The sequence below is a fragment of the Molossus molossus genome, unplaced genomic scaffold (genome assembly GCF_014108415.1).
Source record: "Molossus molossus isolate mMolMol1 unplaced genomic scaffold, mMolMol1.p scaffold_m16_p_8, whole genome shotgun sequence".
Classification (NCBI taxonomy): domain Eukaryota; kingdom Metazoa; phylum Chordata; class Mammalia; order Chiroptera; family Molossidae; genus Molossus; species Molossus molossus.
This window is the reverse complement of record NW_023425402.1, coordinates 68,279,021-68,299,121: the sequence shown is the minus strand read 5'-3', so window position 1 is coordinate 68,299,121 and position 20,101 is coordinate 68,279,021. Positions and strand designations below refer to the sequence as shown.

The 20,101-nt window shown below is 41.7% G+C and overlaps 1 protein-coding gene across 1 annotated transcript in view; it reads right to left on the bottom strand.

The window, feature by feature from the left end:
- The window catches only part of SLC16A10 (solute carrier family 16 member 10), a 126,703-nt gene extending 112,051 nt beyond the window's left edge, over positions 1 to 14,652 (bottom strand). The window contains exon 1 of the mRNA XM_036247715.1: positions 14,139 to 14,652. Within this exon, the coding sequence (XP_036103608.1) occupies positions 14,139 to 14,478 (340 nt within the window). The 5' untranslated portion in view covers positions 14,479 to 14,652. The remainder of the gene's footprint in view (positions 1 to 14,138) is intronic.
- Positions 14,653 to 20,101: the final 5,449 nt, after the last annotated feature.

Sequence of the window (20,101 nt, the reverse complement as noted above, 5' to 3'; positions counted from 1 at the left end):
ATGCATACAAGCCCTGGCCGGTTTGGCTCAGCGGTTAGAGCGTCGGCCTGCGGTCCTGAGAGACCCGGGTTCGGTTCCCGCTAATGGCGCGTACCTCGGTTGCAGTTTGTCCCTGGCCCTGGTCGGTTGTGCGGGTGGCAGCCACTCGATGTGTCCCTTCACGTCGATGTTTCTCTCTCTCTCTCTGTTCCTCTCTCTCCCTCCCACTCTACCTGAACAAAAAATGGAAAAAAAATGTCCTCGGGTGAGGATAAAAAATAAAAAAAATAAAGTATGCATACAAAAACAAATATGAGTCTTACCTCTTCTGACCCTTTTCTATTCTCTATTCCCCTTGTTCCTCCCCCACCCCCAAAAAATATCAACAAGAATTTAATGTGCAGTGTCTGGCTGGGGCTCAGGTGTAATTAGCACATGATCTAGCTCTTAATGATTGTCCATCTGATATTAAATATCTTAATTTTTACATTTTGATCCAAAAACAAAATGGGGCCAAATAATCTGATCTTATTTAAAATCAGGTCCCTTTGCCAGTTTCAGCCTATTCTATTATTAACATTTTTTTCTGAGTAGGAGACATACACCTACCAACTAAAACTCCACACCGCTATCATTTAAGTTTACTATAACCGTCACAAAAGTTATTTCTAATGTTAATGGTAGATTTTTAAAATATTAAAAATGTTATTATTATAAAAGCAATACTTGTTTCACACAGAAAAATTAGAAGCTACAGATAAACAAAAAGTAAGAATCCCCAAAATCTGGCACTCAGCCCAGCCAGTGTGGCTCAGTGGATTGAGCATCATCCCACAGACTGAGAGGTCCCAGTTCAATTCCTTGCTGGCTCGATCCCCAATAGGGGGGTGCAGGAGGGAGCCAATCAATGTATCTTTCACATAAGTGTTTCTCTCTCTCCCTTCCTCTCTCTCTAAAAAAAAAACAAAAAAAAAAAATCAATGAAAACATTTTAAAAATCTGGCACTCAGCAATAACTACAAAATTGGGGGTATTGCTGCCAAAGTTCGAGTATTTCATTACTATAGGACAACAATGGCTACTCTCTGCCCCCATTTTCACTAAAACATCCTTTAATGTTCTGGAATGTCGTTGTTTAAACAACCATTGACGTAAGTGTGAATCCTTAGAGATGCTGTCATTTAAAATTGGAACATAAAATCAAAACGAATCAAAAGGATAATTAAGCAAGACGAAAAAGATTTTACTACTAAAAACAGTCACCAGACTAACCCATTCAACTTGGCATTAATACCTATCTACCCAGAAAAGTCAGTGAATATCTCCATTTAATGCATAATGGGATTTTCTATTTTTACAAAATGTATCTCAGGATTTGGTTTTGGATCTAAGTTTGTCACAAGAATAAATTTTGACTTTCTGAACACAGCAGAACACTGTTCATACAATTTACTTTTTAGCAAAAAAAAAAAAAAAAGCAACAGCTGAACTGCAGAGCAATGCACCTTTCCCTGACTTTTAACCAGTAATTCAACCACTGACCAATCTTTCATTGAGCTTAAACTATCTAATTATAGAAAACATACCTTGAATTGAATTGAATTGAAAACTCTAGCCCTGGCCGGTTTGGCTCAGCAGTTAGAGCATTGGCCCATGGACCAAAGAGTCGTGAGTTCAATTCCGCTCAGGGGCATGTACCTTGGTTGCTGCTTGGTCCCTGGCTCTGGTAGGGGTCATGCAGGAGTAAGCCAATCAATGTGTCTCTCTCACATGGATAATTCTCCCTCTCCCTCTCCCCTCTCCCCCTCCTACTCTATCTGAAGATGAATGGAAAAACATCCTCAGGTGAGGATTTTTTAAATATATATATTCAATATTATAATTTTGTATTTAGAAAACAAAAATATAATCCTAATTATCTGCAAATACAACTAAAAATAAAATGATAGCCAGGCTGGTGTGACTCAGTGGATTGAGCATCATCCCATGCACTGAGGGGTCTCTGGTTTGATTCCCTGTCAGGGTACATACCCAGGTTATGGGCTCAATTCCCATTAGTGGGTGTGCAGGAGGCAGCCAATGAATGTTTCTCTCTCACAATTATGTTTCTCTCTCTCTCTCTCTCTAAAAAAATAAATAAAAAATAAATACATAAAAGTGAAAAAATCTTGGCTGGTAGATAAATACTCAGCTTTGTCTTCTGATTATTAGGGATCCTCACTCAAAACATAAACTACCCTTGGAGGTATGTACCCATTTCAGGACCATGAGATTTTTATGTTTATCAAGAGGGAACAAAGAAGATTAGAAACACTGCTTTGGTCCCTGTACATTATTTCAAACTTGTATTTCATATGTAACCCCATAATTAAAAACTGATGAAATGAGCCCTGGCCGGTTTGGCTCAGCATTTAAGAGTGTCAGCCCTCGGACCAATGTGTTGCGGGTTCGATTCTGGTCAAGGGCATGTACCTCGGTTATGGTTTGTCCCCAGCCCTGGTTGGGGTCCTGCGGAAGGCAACCAGTTGATGTGTCCCTCTCAGTCAATGTGTCTCTCTCACATCAATGTTTCTCTCTCTCTACCTCTCACTCTATCTGAAGATAACAGAAAAATATCGAGTGAGGATTTAAAAAAAAAACTGATGAAATGAAAAAAAAAAAACTTCCAACCTGAGAATAAGGTAACTTATTCCCTCAGCTCATAAGTTCTATTATCTAGGTATATGCAAGGTGGGGAATTACTTTTGTTAATGAAAATACATTAGCAAAGAAGGTGTGGTGGATGCACATCTGGTGCCTGTACGTCTGAAAGCACTGTTTTCCTCCATCACTCCAGTCTCAGGAGGGTTGGCAGTTCCATAAGAATGCTGGAGTCGCTCCTTCTGAATCACTGCCATTAAAAACACCCACGGTCCTGTGTGCTCAGAGCTGTGGTGAGCTGACTGTTCAGAACTGTTTGGGGTTTAGCTTGTTTCTGTTGAGGTTTGTTTGTTTAATTTGAATATGAGGTCAGATCTTTAGTAGGGTTGTGATAGCTCTAAGTGGTATTCTTTTGCAAAAACAACTTCACAAGATTTCTGATAACTTGGGAGGAGACACTAGTAAGGTTCTAGAGAATACATAGGTAAATATGCGGAAAATAGTTCTGAGGGGGGAAAAGGCAGGGTTCTACATTTCAGGACAACTTTAACATAAGTACAAATTTTTACCCAGCTAAAAAGATGTTCTTAAATTCAACTTAATGTATGTAAACACTGATATCATGTGGCCCAACCCTAAACTGTACAAGTCACAACTTTCTTATCTATATATGTAGGTAATGACACCCTATGAGGCTACTCTAAAAAATAAAATTAAGTAATGTACATGAAAGCCCTTTCTTTATGGTAAAGGCTATGCAAATTATCACTTAAACAATTATGTATTACCTTTTTTTTTAATATTCTTTTTTTTTATCCTCACCCAAGGACATTTTTGCATTTATCTTCAGATAGAGAGGGAGGAAGAGAAAGAGAGAAACATCTATGTGAGAGAGACACATCAAGTAGTTGCCACCCATACGACCCCAACCAAGGCCGGGGAAAAACTGCAACCAAGGTACATGCCCTTAGCGGGAACCAAACCCAGGACACTCCAGTCCGTGGGCCAATGTTCTAACTGCTGAGCCAAACCAGCCAGGGCAATTACGTATTATCTTAAAAATGCCTTTCACAGAATGCCAGATTAGACTAGATTGAAATTTGGGTCTCTGTCTTTCACTTTAAGTTTAATTCATAACTCATGTGAATTCATGCTACCCCCAAAACATTCCAAGTGCATCAAAAATGTAACAAAACATCTCAAGTTTCAGAAAATCATTGTTATATCACAGGGTTGTCACAAAAGGAATAAAATGGCCAACTGTTTCATCAGAATCAAACAAGGACTAAAAAACACACTGAAGAGAGGAGTAACACAGATAAAGGCACAGAGACAAAACACAGCAGGACAAACGTGGGAAAATGCAAGACCTTCAGCTTGGCTGGAGCATAAAGAGAAAGAAGGGAGAGCCCTGGCCAGTTTGGCTCAGCGGTTAGAGCATCAGCCCATGGACCAAAGAGTCTCCAGTTCGATCCCAGTCAAGAGCATGTACCTTGGTTGAAGTTTGGTACCAGCCCTGGTCAGGGTCATGTGGGACGCGGCCAATCTATGTGTCTCTCACATCGATGTTTCTCTCTCTCTCCCTCCCACTCTGAAAATAGATGGAAAATACCCTCGAGTAAGGATTTTTTTTAAAAAAGAGCAAGAGACGTCCGGTCAAGATGGTGGGGCAGGTAAACACAGTATCACGTCCTCCGACAACCACATCAAAGTTACAACTAAACTACAGAACAACCATCATTCAAAACCACCTGAAATCAAGCTGAATGGAAGGCCTACAACTACGGAATTAAAGAAGCAGCTGCATGGAGACTGGTAGGAGGGGAGGAGGTGCAACGGACTGGTCCCACACCCACGTGTGGCAAATAAAAATCAGGAGGATACCTCAGCTGGGGAGATCCTCCCTGAGGACTGAGGGATCCCTGTCCCACACCAGCCACCCAGTTCAGGGTTCCAGTGCCAGGAAGAGAAGTCCCCATAGCTTCTGGCTGGAAAAACCAGTGGGAACTGAGGCTCAGGGAGGCTGAGGCAGCTGGAGCCCCAGGCAGCTCCTCTTAAAGGGCCCACACATGGACTTACTCGAACTCACTCCCTCCAAGCTTGGAGGGGAGGCAGCTCGAGGGGCACCAGAGCCATACAGGGAAGAACTGAGCTGTTTGGCATTGGAGCAAGGGCTGGAGAGGGGGCTTTCTCCGAGACAGACGTGCTGTCAGAGGCCTTTGTTCCTTTGGTGAGCCCTTCCCTGGGGCAGCAGACAGCCGCCATAGCTGGGACTCCAGCAACCTGGCTCAAACTGGTTGTCCCACCCTGGTGATTCCCTGAGGCCCCGCCCCACCCAACTTTCAGGCCCACCCAGGCTGTTGCCACTTGCTTTACCATAGGATTGGCCTGTCTTGGACCCTGCTTCAGGTTTTTCCTAAATGCTTTCAAACAAGCAGCATCTGGTCTCAGATAGCCCCATACTTCTTGTTAAGTAATACACAGAAACAAACACAGGGAGGTAGCCAAAATGAGGAAACAAAGAAACAGGTCCCAAATGAAAGAACAGAACAAAATCCCAGGAAAAGAACTAAGCGAAATGGAGATAAGCAACCTAACAGATGCTGAGTTCAAAATACTGCTTATAAGGATGCTCAATGAACTTAGTGAGAACCTCAGTGACCTTAGTGAGGGCCTCAAGAGCATGAAAAAGGACCAGTCAGAAATTATGGCTGCACAGTCAGAAATGAAGGAGGTATTAACTGAAATAAAGAATAATTTACACAGATTCAATAGTAGAGTACGTAAAGCCAAGAAGCAAACCATCGATTTGGAATCTAAGGAAGCAAAAAACACCCAAACAGAACAGCAAAAAGAAAAAAAAAATCAAAAAAATGAGAATAGTGTAAGGAGCCTCTGGGACAACTTCAAGCGTGCCAACATTCGCATCTTGGGGGTGCCAGAAGGAGAAGAGAGAGAACAAGAAATTGAAAAACTATTTGAAACGATAATGGCAGAAAACTTCCCTAACTTGGTGAAGGAAACAAACATACAAGTCCAGGAAGCACAGAGAGTCCCAAACAAGGTGAACCCCAAGAGGCCCACACCAAGACACATCATCATCAAAATGCAAAAGGTTCAAGACAAAGACAGAATCTTAAAAGCAGCAAGAGAAAAGCAGCTAGTTACCTACAAGGGAGTTCCCATAAGGCTGTCAGCTGATTTCTCAAAAGAAACTTTGCAGGCCAGAAGGGAGTGGCAAGAAATATTCAGAGTGATGAAAAGCAAGAACCTACGACCAAGATTACTCTATCCTGCAAAGCTGTCATTTAGAATCGATGGCCATATAAAGACTTCCCCAGACAAGAAAAAGTTAAAGGAGTTCGTCACCACCAAACCGTTATTATATGAAAGGATGAAGGGTCTTTTTGAAGAAAAAGATAAAATATATGAACAAACAAAATGGCAATGAATACATATCTATCAACAATGGAATCTACAAACAAAATGAACAGGTAGAACAGAAACATTCTCATAGATACAGAGAACATTTTGTTGGTTGCCATATGGGAGGGGGGTTGGGGGAATGGCTAAAAAAGGTGAAGGGATTAAGAAGTACAAATTGGTTGCTAGACCGACAAACCTTAAAGGGAAAGGGGTTGGGGGGTGGGAAGAAATAAACCAAAGAACTTCTATGCATAACCAATGGACACAAACAATAGTGTGGGAAAAGGCGGGAGGGGGGCGGGAGGGGGGTGGAGGGGGTTAATGGGGGAAAAATGAGGAACATCTGTAATATATTCAACAATAAAGATAAAAAAAAATTTTTAAATAAAAAACAAAATAAAATAAAAGAGGAAGATGGAGAGAGGAGAGAGGCAAGGCCAGAGGGTCAGGCAAGGGCAGAGCTGGAAGGCCTCTGGTGGAGTTCGACATTGTCCTAGAACTAATGGGTATCAGTGATGGCTTTTAAACAGAAAAATAGATGGTCCAATGTTTTAGAAAAATCACTCAGGTATATAACTAAGGACAAGTGGACCAATTAAAGGGTTTTGACAATAAATGAGGCCAAAATTAATAAAGGCATGAATTAAGACACAGCACTAAAGGAAAAGAAGGGACTGATTTATGAGGTAGTAAGAAGGTAAACACAAAGAGACTAGGTCTAATTTAACAAAATAGGTAAGGAAAGGGGATAAATAAGAAATTAAGGTGAATTCTAGGTTCCCAGCTTAATCAGCCAGAGATGTCATACACTGAGAGAATTCAGAAGAAATGTTGTCTGTTTGCAGGATAGGCTGCTGTTTTAGTGATAGGTGAAGATTATATGTGGTGGCTAAAAAATGAGTTTGTTTTAGTTGAGTATGCTGTATTCGTACATCCAAAATAAAACTGTCCAGCGATAGTAAATATGGGTCTTAAACACAGGGGAAAGATTTGGAAATAACCCCAAGATTGTGACTAGAGCCATGGGGCATAGGAGACACAAGGAAGGCAGGAAAAATGAAGCAAGTACATGACCTGAGACTAAACCTCCAGGAACTGCAACAGGGGCTCAGTAAGGACCCACATAAAAAAAATACAGCATATCAGATCAAGAACACAGACTATGACTTATTTTACTAGGTAGTTTAAATAAATTTACATGGAATAAAAGACTGGGTATTTTAAAATGGGGGAGAATAAAGGAAATTCAAGTATAACGGTTGCTATAAGTGAGTTCTCTTAGTTTTCAACCTCTCTTCAGTGCAAGTAACAGTCAGGTATTTACAATGAAAGGTGTATAGGACCAAGAACCAGACCATTCGTCCACTGTACAAAGCACCATTACTAAAAAAACTTTCCTCAGATATAGAAATGATTATACAGGCAGGTTTCCCCACCAAAAAAAAAAAGTCCTTAGTAGAAAGGATAGATAGAGCAGTTCAGTTCTGAATTATAGCCAGAACCTCCCATAAATTTAGGTGTAGCACACAGCTGCTGTATGTAGATATCAGCAAAACTGTAAATGTGAGCATTTATTTTTTTAACATTCGGGAAGCATTAACTGACTTGAAGTTTCAGAGGTACTAGTAAGACTATATTGAGAGGTGTTGCTGGATGCATTAGTCCCCAGGTGCTACTGGAAATCCTACTTTGTGATTACAACCATCTTAAAGAGCAACCTACCTCCATACAGGGACAGTGGTTCCATTAAAGATCATTGCCAGAGTCTCCCTTTTGAAATCTTTTTGATAGTCCACTTCTCTTTATAACTACTGAATTTTTAATACCTTGATTTTTACTTTAAATATCCAAGAGAGGAGAATAATGTGCTGTGTTTCCCAAACTTATTTAACCAGAGACCACTACTTTATTTTATTTTTATTTTTATTTTTTTGTACAGATAGAGAGGGAGGGAGAGAGAGAAATAGAGAGAGAGAGAGAGAAACATCGATGTGAAAGGGACACATCGAGTGGCTGCCACCCGCACGACCAACCAGGGCCGGGGACAAACTGCAACCGAAGTACGTGCCCTTAGCGGGAACTGAACCCAGGTCTCTCCGGACCGCAGGCCGACGCTCTAACCGCTGAGCCAAACCGGCCAGGGCCAGAGACCACTACTTTAAAGAAAAGCTATTCAAGAACAGATTTGGGGCCATGGCCGGTTTGGCTCATCAGTTAGAGTTGGCCTGCAGTCCAGAGAGACTCGGGTTCAGTTCCCGCTAAGGGCATGTACCTCGGTTGTAGTTTGTCCCCGGCACTGGTTGGGCCCTGCGGGAGGTAACCTCTCAATGTGTCCCTTTCATGTTGATGTTTCTCTCTCTTTTTCTCTTCCTCTCTTTCCCTTCTGCTCTCTATCTGAACAAAAAATAAAAAATTTCCTCGGGTGAGGATAAAAAAAAAGAACAGATTTGGGGAATTTCTAAAAGAAGTAGGGGTCTTCTTGACCAAGCCTCTGGACCACAAAGACATCATTTCTTCAAAGAAATCATTAAGTACCCTAAATACTGAATTGGAAAACATACTTGTTTTAAATAGGTACTTTTTATCATTAAAATAGGTACTTTTTACCATAATAGGTCCATATACCATTAAAATACTTTTCTTTCCACAGGAAGAAAGCAGACAAGTAAACTAGTAAGATCCCAGAGAGTATCCAGGGCACTGCATTAGGAAAATGAGAGAATCCTACACCTTTTTTTGGTTACTCCTCATCCAAGGATATTTTTTCCATTGATTTTTAGAGCAAGTGGGGGGGGGGGGGGGGCGAGGGAGAGAAACATCAATGCTGGGGATCAAACCTACAACCCAAGTATGTGCCCTTGACCAGGAATCGAACCCACAACCCTTTGGTGCCCAAGCCAATGCTCTAACCACTGCGCGACACCAGCCAGGGCAAAAGACTTTACAGTTTTTTTGTTTTGTTTTGTTTTATCCTCACCCGAGGACATTTTTTCATTTTTTTTGTTCAGATAGAGTGGGAGGGAGAGAGAGGAAGAGAGAGAGAGGGAAACATCGACGTGAAAGGGACACATCGAGTGGCTGCCACCCGCACCACCAACCAGGGCCGGGGACAAACTACAACTGAGGTACGCGCCCTAGCAGGAACTGAACCCAGGTCTCTCTGGACCGCAGGCCGATGCTCTAACCACTGAGCAAAACTAGCCAGGGCAAGACTTTACAGTTTTTATCAGTCCCATGAAGGAACTAAAAGTGGATTTTTCAACATCCAGCAAAGTTGTGATCTCTAAGGGAAAACAACGTTCCAGTTCATTGTAGTATGTTTTTAGTTCTCCCAAAAGTGTCTGAGTCCCCTCCACACAGGCAAGAAACATGTACATGTGAACAAGTAAAAACTTAACTGAAGAGAGACAACTAGCCCTGGCCAGTTTGGCTCAGCGGTTAGAGCGTCGGCCTGCGGTCCGGAGAGACCCAGGTTCGGTTCCCGCTAAGGGCACGTACTTCGGTTGCAGTTTGTCCCCGGCCCTGGTTGGTCGTGCGGGTGGCAGCCACTTGATGTGTCCCTTCACATCGATGTTTCTCTCTCTCTCTTCCTTCCTCTCTCTCCCTCCCACTCTATCTGTACAAAAAATGGAAAAATATCCTCGGGTGAGGATAAAAAAAAAAAAAGAGAGAGAGAGAGACAACTCAAGCTCAAGCTCCCTCTGACAGACATAGCTGACGCAGCAATACATGCAAGGCATATCTCAGCACTACACCACTGGCTGCTGGGATAGCATAATGGGGCTGTGATGCACTCATTGGTTCTACCTTGTAGCTAACTTGTAGCCTACATTGGGCCTAACTTGTAGCTCAGCTTGCTTCTCTTTACAAAGTCTTAATTTCACAAAGTGAGATTTATTACCATATAGAAAGAGACCATCAAATGCCTTTCCCAGCCCCCACCATTCCTGGAATTTCCGCCTTTTGAAATAAGATTGGGTCCTGGTATACTGTAAATGCCACAGGGTAGTATGTTATCTGTCTTTTTACTTGTTTGTGTCTCACAGCAGATCCAGAGCTCCTTGGGAACAGCTGTCCCAATTCCAATCTCCAGTGCCCTGCACAGAGGGTGCCAAATACTTGGTAATGAATTCACTGTAGAATGAATGAGTAACATTAGGATGTGCAAACTCACTTATATCTTAGTTTGAATGAATTTCTTCAGGCCCTTTCCTATGAGTTACATAAGAGTTAAGAGAGCCGTGAAGAGGAGAAAGTGAGCCTGAGAAAGGTGCTTTTCTGTTCTTCCTAGCAGCATTGTCCTGCTATGGATCAGACTAAAGGAGCATAGTTCTTCAAAGGAAACCCAAGATTTTTGTTTGAATGGCATATGAAATGATCATGGAAGTCTCTCTACACTTCAAAAATCTATTTCCATGAGATATTAACAATTGGCAACTGTTTACTGATAGTAAAGTAAGATCAAGAAACAGAGACCCTGATCTTTCAGACTTCTTTTCTAACATTCCTGGTATAGTACTCAATCAGCTGCTAATGCTTAAATTAATCCACAACATAAAGAACACTGGATTAGCAAAATATTATCTAGCCAATGCAATATGACCAATTGTTAAAACCCAGTTTCTGGAATCGGATAAGCTGAGTTTGAATCCTGGCTCCAGTGCTTATTTAAACTCTGCAAACCTGAGTTTCCACATCTGAAAAGACAGATAACAAATAAAACCTATCCTATGGGGTTGCAGTAGGTTTAAATAAGAATGCATAAGCCCTGGTCGTTTTGGTTCCACAGTTAGAGCGTCGGCCTGTGGTCCAGAGAGACCCGGGTTCGGTTCTTGCTAAGGGCATGTACCTTGGTTGCAGTTTGTCCCCGGCCCTGGTTGGATCGAGCAGGAGACAGCCACTCGATGTGTCCCTTTCATGTTGATGCCTCTCTCTCTCTCTCTCTCTCTCTCTCTCTCTCTCTCTCTCTTCCTTTCTCTCCCTCCCACTCTACCTTAACAAAAAATGGAAAAATGTCCTCAGGTGAGGATGAAAAAAAAAATTAAGTTTAATGGATGGTCTCTTTCATCAATGTTTCTATCTCTCCTTCTCACTTCTCTCTATAAAATCAATAAAGGAAAAAATATTTTAAAAAAAGAAAAGAATGGCCCTGGCCGGTTTGGCTCAGCAGTTAGAGTGTCGGCCTGCAGTCCTGAGAGACCCGGGTTCGGTTCCCGCTAAGGGCACGTACCTCAGTTGCAGTTTGTCCCCGGCCCTGGTCAGTCGTGCGGGTGGCAGCCACTCGATGTATTCCTTTCACATCGATGTTTCTCTCTCTCTCTCTGTTCCTCTCTCTCCCTCCCACTCTACCTGAACAAAAAAATGGGAAAATGTCCTCGGGTGAGGATAAAAATATATATATATATATATAGAAAAGAATGCATATAGCCCTGGTTGGTATGGCTCAGTTGGTTGAGTGGTCATGGGTTTGATTCCCAATCAGGGCATATACCTAAATTTCGGGTTCGGTCCCCAATCTTGGGAGGCAACCAATGGATATTTTTCACATCAATGTTTCTCTATCTCTCCCCCTTCCTCTCTAAAACAATTAAAAAAAAAAAAAAAGAAGAATGCATGTAAACTGCTTAGCACTGCTGGCACATAGGAAGTTCTCAAGAAATGTGAACCATCATTTGAAAACCTTAGTTCCCATTTTACTACAACCTCCCTGTGTACCCTTAGACTAATCACTATGAAGCAGCTAATGAAAACATGGAAACAATTAACTGCCCTCTAATGCTGGGATTATCAATCATGAAAAGGGTAACAGAAAATGACTAAAATTTCACCCAGGTTGTAGGCCAGATCCCCAGTGGGGGGTATGCAGGAGGCCGCCAATCAATGTTCTCTCTCATCAATGTTTCTATCTCTCTCTCCCTCTCCCTTCCTCTCTCTCTCTAAAAGCAATAAAGAAAAAAGAAAAAAAATTTTTAAAGAAAGAGACTGAAATTTTGAAAAATAAAAGCCTTAAACAATTCTAGATATTTTTGTTGTTGTTGTACTTGAAGCTTGCATATGTTTGATGACAGATAACTCAGCATTAGTGGAAAAGCCAAACTTCAAAGCAGGTATTCTCAAATACTTTAGTGCCTTTTGTAGATGATGGACTCTATGAAACACCTTGTTAGGGATGGAGATAGGGCATATCTCAACATTAACTAGCCCAATAACTATCTTGTCACCCTTTTTTCACATATGAGGTTAAATCAGTTTTCTTCCTCATACCTTAAAATGCACTTGTTGTACATGTATTACATAGCATCCAAATAAAGACCAATGTTCAATCAAGCTGCTGTGTTACACAGAGTCATTACAAGTGCATAGGCCCCTTTGTAAGAATTAGATAAAAGGCACCCAGAACACAGGCTGGTTTTCTGTCTCCACTTATCCTGAGTTGGGAACCTCTATTCAAGGGCACAATCAAAATGGTAGTTATGCAGATAAGCACAAAGATATTCAGTATTTAACTGGCATACTGTTTATCATACACAACACAAATCCTCAGACATGACTGAAAGTTGTCAAGAATTTAACTAAATAAAAGAAGAAAAATATTCATGAAACCTGAAAATATGTAGCTTCAGAAAGTTCGAGAGCAGGTCCTGTCCCCTCCCTCACCTTTTACTGGGATATTGTAGCTAAAAGGAACTTGGTAGGTAGAGGCTTATATATTGCAAAATTCTGATCCCTGGCAAAGCATGGTCTTTCTCCAGCAGCTGCTCACTATCTCAAAAGAAGGAAGGAAAGAGAGAAATAAAAAACGAAAACCCACAGACACCTATGGATCAACTTACCTGTGTTTGCAAAAACAGTGGTAAATGAAAGGCTGTTGTCTTGTTGTTTTGACTGCATTAAAAATCTGTAAACCCAGGCAAGAATATGCTAACTGTTGGAGGAACTAGTCTTAAAATGGTAACTCTGTCAATTCAGCCTCCTTGAGCTTTTCCCTCCCAGAAACCTGATACTCATACAAAAAAGACACAAAAATATTTTTGTTTACTATTACATATGCATATCTATACTGCTAAACTTTTTAATGGTAGCCTTCCTTAGTAAGTACATGATATTACATTTTTAACACTTTTGTACCTAGTCCTGTGACCTGCATAACACAGCAGCTTCAAGAGCTATTTATGGAACAGAAATTCCAGGGTAAATATGGTACCTTATTTAACACATGCACAAGGAGACAATGTACAAGAATATTGATTGCAGTGGTTATGGTAGATATGTAAGTAATCTAAATGTCTAATAAAGGGACAATGAATAAATTATAATACAGTGATACAATGGAAAATCATGAATTAAAACAAAAAATGTAAGCTACCAGCTCAAATTGAGGTATTTTATGGATAAACTGCAGACATAACACAGAGTAAAAGAAAAGCAAACTGCAGAATGATACAAATAGGATAATACTATTTATATAAGATATTAAAACTCTCAACATTACCTCTGCCTTAGAATTTGTTATAACAGTTGTATATTCATTACAGTATATGCACACTAAAGGCCTAGGGAATATTCACTTTAAAAATAATAGAAAATTAAGGTTAAAAAAGGACTATAAATCAAATAATGTTCCCCAAATGGCAGGGAAGGAGTCTGATTTAGTAATGGAAATCATTTAGCCCTTTAAGTCATAAGATGTGTGTTCTATCTCCATTCTGCCACTCACCAAGCTTCAGTTTGCTCACCTAAATGGGGTTGACAACGCCTGCTCACAGGATAAAGTGAAAAGTGTACGCAACAGTTATACAGAAGGGGGGGGGGGGATGTTGAGTCTGCACCTTTCTCGTCTAGTTTGGTAAATCGTTAAGTACGATAAAGAACACAACAGGAAAAGGCAACCCCTCACTTTCCTCTTACCAATCCCCAATCTGGCTGCGTCCTACGCCTTCTGTATTTAGCACACCCCCTGCCCCCCCAAACCCTAGGCACACAGGAACTCCCCGAGGCGCACATGCGGGAGTGAACCCACATTTGCCACACGGAATGCGTTCGCGGGGCCGCGCCTGTGCCCCGGGCTGGCCGCGGCGGGCGCTGCGCCTCACCTGTCTTGAAGACCATCTGGTCATCGTCCTTGGACCCGAAGGTCTTCAGCATGGACACGAAGAGCACCCCGCAGGCGTTCTGGACGCCAAACACCGACCCGTTGCACCACATGGCTGCCAGCATCACCAGCCAGCCCCAGCCGCCCTCGGGAGGCTGAGGGGGCTCGGCACCCGCCGGCCCCGCCAACTCGACCTCTACTTCTACCTTCTCGGCGGCCGCCTCGGGACTGTCTGAGGGTCCCAGGTCGGGCAGCGGAGCAGCCCCCACGGGCGCGGGGCCGAGCGACTCTGCCTCGCTCGTGCCCTGCGCGGCGACGGGCTCCGCAGGGGAGGGCACCATGGCCCCAGCCGGCCCCGTCGGGCGCCGCGGGAGCACCAGGGGCGCGAGTTCCCGGCGGGCTCCCGGGGGAGCTGCCCAGAACCCGGCGGGCGGGCTAGCGAGGCCGAGGCGAGGGCTGTTGGAGCCCCGGGTGGGCGGGCGGCGTAGGGCGCCGAGGCTGCCGCGAGAAAGGCGGCTGCGCGGAGGAGCCTCAGGGCTCAGGACTCGGGCCTCCTAGTTAGTCCACAGCCCGGCACCCCTATGGAGCCGGGGCCGACGGCCGGCTCTTAAAGTCGCCCCCAGCCCCGCCGGCTGGGGGCGTGGCCGGCAGCGGGACGTGCCCAGGATCGTCAAATGATTGGGCTTCAGGAGAGCGGAGGTGGGGCCCACCTCTTCACCCCCCGCGGAGCGCAGACCCAGGTGCCGGCGAGTGGCAGTAAATGCGCGCGCCTGCTGCGGAGCCGCCTCCTACCCTCTGCGGGGTCACAGATGTGTAGGTCACCCGCCTCAAAGCGTCGCCTAGGTGCAGGCTGGTGGCTCCACGTGGCAGCAGTGTGGGATCTTGTCTCAGCTCACTGACAGTCTCACACCAAACATTGTCTTTTGGTTTTGTTTTTTAGCGTTCACCTCTAATTACTAATTACAACATGTAAGATACATTATGCCACCTGCTTACTTAAAAAAGAGTCGGAAGGATCAGAGACCTTATTTAATTACTACATTTCTCCTGCATTTATATACAGTTTCCTATAAATACTTGGCTCATTGAAGAAGCTCATTTTGGAAGACACAGACTGTAATACCAAAGTCTTCAAATAAACATTTTTGACCGCTAGAAAACATTACTTTTAAACTACAGCACAGTTGTTTGTACTTAAAAACTAACACCTATATGCAACTGCTCTGTCTCCTTGAAACATGGAACAACGATGTAGGAAAAGAAAGGAAGAGTAATTAGCTATGCAATATTGAGCACACTTCTTAATTTCTCAGTTACTCAGATTCATCATTTCAAAGACTGAATGTGCTAGTTACTTTATGTACCCACCACTGTGATGGAGTACACAGATGAGTGTGATTGATCGCTTTTCTGTCTCTACCCTTCATAAACTAGTAGGAAAAAATCCTGGGATAAAATAGGAGACTCAGATGGTGTGTTATAATACATGTTCAGCAAAGAGAAGTGGAATGGGACCATTGAAATACATTTGAAACGCTAGAGAAAACCTTCTACAGCAAGTAGCCTTTTGGGCTGAGCCTTGAATCAAACAGGGAACTTCAGCAAGCAAAGATAGGGGAAGAGCATTCTAGGTGGAGAACAGATAGCAAAGCTGAGGAAAGCAAGGTGTGCTTGAGAAGCAGTGAACATAGCTCAAGTATAAGGTGTCCTAGGGGTGGGGTTAGAATAATAAACTAAAAATAGTCACACAAGTGGGAAAAAAAAAGAATATACAAGTATGTTGTTCCATCATTGTTGGAAGTAAGGGAAAAAGGGAAGCAAAAAGGTGCATCAGTAGAGGGTTGGTTAAATAATATATAACCTCTAAAAGTTATCATGTTCACTCTATTGACTTTAAAAGTTGTCCACAACATTTTATTGGGGGGAGGGGAAGCACATCAATAAAGTATGGATTATAACGCAAAATATAAAATAAATATCGATGAGTTAATACTGATAAAAGTAAATGATTAAGTACATAAATGGAGGGGGGGCATAGACAGATCTCTCCTACAGAAAATTCCCAATAATATGCCAACCTCAAGGAGGTGAAGTACAATATCTCACTCCTTAAGTGTGGACTGTACATAGAGTTCCTCCAAAAAGAACCGTATGGAAAAGGGAGGAATGCAGGGTGGCCTTAAGAGTGCAAAAACTGCCCTGGCCGGTTTGGCTCAGCGGTTAGAGCTTGGGCCTGCAGTCCTGAGAGACCCCGGTTTGGTTCCCGCTAAGGGCGCGTACCTCGGCTGCAGTTTGTCCCCGGCCCTGGTCGGTTGTGCGGGTGGCAGCCACTCGATGTGTCCCTTTCACATCGATGTTTCTCTCTCTCTCTCTGTTCCTCTCGCCCCCCCCACTCAACCTAAAAACAAAAAATGGAAAAATGTCCTCGGGTGAGAATAAAAAAAAAAAAAAAAAAAAAGAGTGCAAAAACTGCCCTGGCCGGTTTGGTTCAGCGGTTAGAGCGTCGGCCTGCAGTCCTGAGAGACCCCGGTTCGGTTCCCGCTAAGGGCGCGTACCTCGGCGGCAGTTTGTCCCCGGCCCTGGTCGGTTGTGCGGGTGGCAGCCACTCGATGTGTTCCTTTCACATCGATGTTTCTCTCTCTCTCTCTGTTGCTCTCTCTCCCTCCCACTCTACCTGAACAAAAAATGGAAAAATGTCCTCGGGTGAGGATAAAAAAAAAAAAAAAGAGTGCAAAAACTGCCCTGGCCGGTTTGGCTCAGCGGTTAGAGCTGGAGAGACCCGGGTTCGGTTTCCGCTAAGGGCACAAACCTCGGTTGCAGTTTGTCCCCGGCCCTGGTTGGTCATGCGGGTGGCAGCCACTCGATGTGTCCCTTTCACGTCGATGTTTCTCTCTCTCTCTCTTCCTCTCTCTCCCTCCCGCTCTGTATGAACAAAAAAATGGAAAAATGTCCTCGGGTGAGGATAAAAAATAAAATTAAAAAATTTTTAAAAAATGGCTGTATCTTTAAAAAAAAAAAGAGTGCAAAAACTACTTCAGCCATGTGATCAAGTTGTATCCCTGATATGTTGTGACAAAAATGACACTTTATCACTGTGATCTTCCCCCAAAAAACCCATAACCCCAGTGTAATCATGGAGGGAAAAAATAAAACAAATCCCAATTGAGGAACATTCCTCAAAATAATTGACCAGTACTTCTCAAAACTGTCAAGGACATCCAAACAAGCAAAGTCTGAGAAATTGTCACAGCCAAGAGGAACTGGAGAAATGATGACTAAATATAATGGTAGGATGGGATCCTGGAACAGAATAACAACATTAAGTAAAAACTAAGGAAATCTGGGTGAAATATAAAGTTAGTTCATTATTAATATTAGCTCATTAATTATAACAAATGTGGAATATTAATTAAGATGTTAACAAGAAAAACATCTAACAAAAATAAATAAGTTAATAATAATAATTAAGATGTTAATAATTGGAGAAATTGGATGCAGGGGTATGGGAACTCTGTACATCTTTGCAATTTTTTTATAAATCTAAAACTCTATTTTAAAAATGAGTTGATTTCATCTTGCAAAAATGTATATATGTGTGTATGTGTGCATATCAATGTATTAAACATAATAGTATATTTTTAAACTTTCATTTTACATGTAAGTGCTATATATATATATATATCACACACACACAGAGGCTACAAAATGTTATCTTTGAGTATATAACTCTTTCTCAAAATTTTTACTATTTGTGTATAAATATATTTCTAAACATTATATAATGTACCCTAATTTCATATTAAAGTTTGACACTTGTCAGGGAAGATTGATATTATGAGCAGCTCTGACTTAAAGAATTAAAGAGTTAACATCTACAAAGCACTTAGCACACAGCAAGCATTCAGGAAATGTTATCAGTGATTATTATCATTACTACTGATGATGTCAATGTTTCTTTCCTTTGTAAAAAAAAAAAAATGTTTTTATTGATTTTTTAGAGAGAGAGATAGAAACTTCGATGTGAGAGAGAGAAACATTGATCTGCTGCTTCCTTTACACCCCCTACTGGGGATGGAGCCCACAACCCTGGGCATGTGCCCTGACTGGGAATGGAACTGGGGCCTCTCAGTCCATGGGACCTAAGTTCAATCCACTAAGCCACACTGGCAGGGCAATGTTTCTTTCTAATGGTCTCTCATAACCACTGCTTTGTTGGGATCAAAGTAATTCAAATGGATGTTTACATTTTTATAGACACAACTTTTATTTAATCACAATTATATCAGGTCAGAAAATTAAAAAATAAAAAGATTTAAATTTAGAATTTTAGACATTCTTGTCCTTAATTATTATGTTATCTATGCCTTAAAGATAAATTTTTATTTTCTACCAGTTAGTCTTTCCCCAACTCACAAAAGGCACCACTTACAAAATCTGATACAAAACCTCTTACTACTAACTTGAGCTGTTTAGCTCAATCACTCCAGGACAAAGTATTCTTCCAGACTATGGTCTGAGTTAGGGATGTATGCTGAACTTCACCAATAAAAACTAAGTTCCAGTCCAGTTACTCTAGAAATTGGCTATGCTTTCATCTACACTGCTTTTCTCAAATTTCTAAGTTAGCAAAAGAAAAGATTTCATGATGTGAAATGAAATAATAGAACAAAAGCACTTTGAAAACTATAAAGTGCCTTAAACAATAAAATAAAAGTGTTACTTTAAGTTTCTATGCTCCAAGAAAAAGATATTCTGGACCCCAAATTGGATTCTGGGCTGAACTCATAAAATCAAACAAGTTTGTGTTTAGCATTAAAAAAAATTTTTTTTTACAGTGAAGTGGGCATACATTATAGTAATTTCAGGTATACAACAGAATGATTTTACATTTCTATACCTCATGATGTGATCACTATACTAAGTCTAATAACCATCATCACCATGAAAAGTTATTACAATATTGTCCTGGCTGGTGTGGCTCAGTTGGTTGAGCATTGTCCCATGCATCAAAAGGTACCCAGTTCAATTCCCAGTCAGGGCACATGCCTGGGTTTCAGGTTCAGTCCCTGGTAGGGGGCATGCAGGAGGCAGCAGATTGATGTTTCTTTCTCCCTATGCCTTTCTCTCTCTCTAAAATCAATGAAAACATATTTTAATAACATTATTACAATAGTATTGACAATATTCCCCATGCTGTACACTACATCTCTGTGGCTTATTTATCTTATAATTGAAAGTTTGTAGCTCTTATTCCCCTTCACCTTTTTATTCCTTTCCCCACCCCGTTCCCCTCTGGCAAACCATCAGTTTGTTCTCTTTCTATGACTCTGTTTTGATTTTGTTTGTTCATTTGTTTTATTGTTTTAGATTTCACACACAGGTGAAACCATACAATATTTGTCTTTCTCTGTCTGACTTATTTCACTTAACATAATACCCTCTAGGTCCATTCATGTTGTCACAAATGGCAAGATTTCACTCCTTTTTATGGTTGAACAATATTCCATTGTTTGTATATGTCACATCTTTTTTAAAAAATTTTTTTTTTATTGATTTTTTAGTGAGAGAGATAGAAGCATCAATGTGAGAGAGAAACATAGATTGGCTGCCTCTGCACGTCCCCTACTGGGGATTGAACAACCTGTAAATGTACGCTGACTGGGAATCTAACTGGGACCTCTCAGTCCATAGGATGACGCTCAATCCACTAAGCAACATCAGTTGGGCTATGTCACATCTTCTTTATCCACTCATCTATTGATGGACACCTCGGTTGATTCCATATCTTGGTTACTGTAAATAATGTTACAATAAACATAGTAGGAGTGCACATATCTTTTCAAATTAGTGTTTTCATTTTCTTCAAATAAGTACCCAGAAGTGGAATTGCTAGGTCACATTGTAGTTCTATTTTTATCTTTTTGAGGACTCTCTATACTGTTTTCCATAGTGGATGTGCCAATT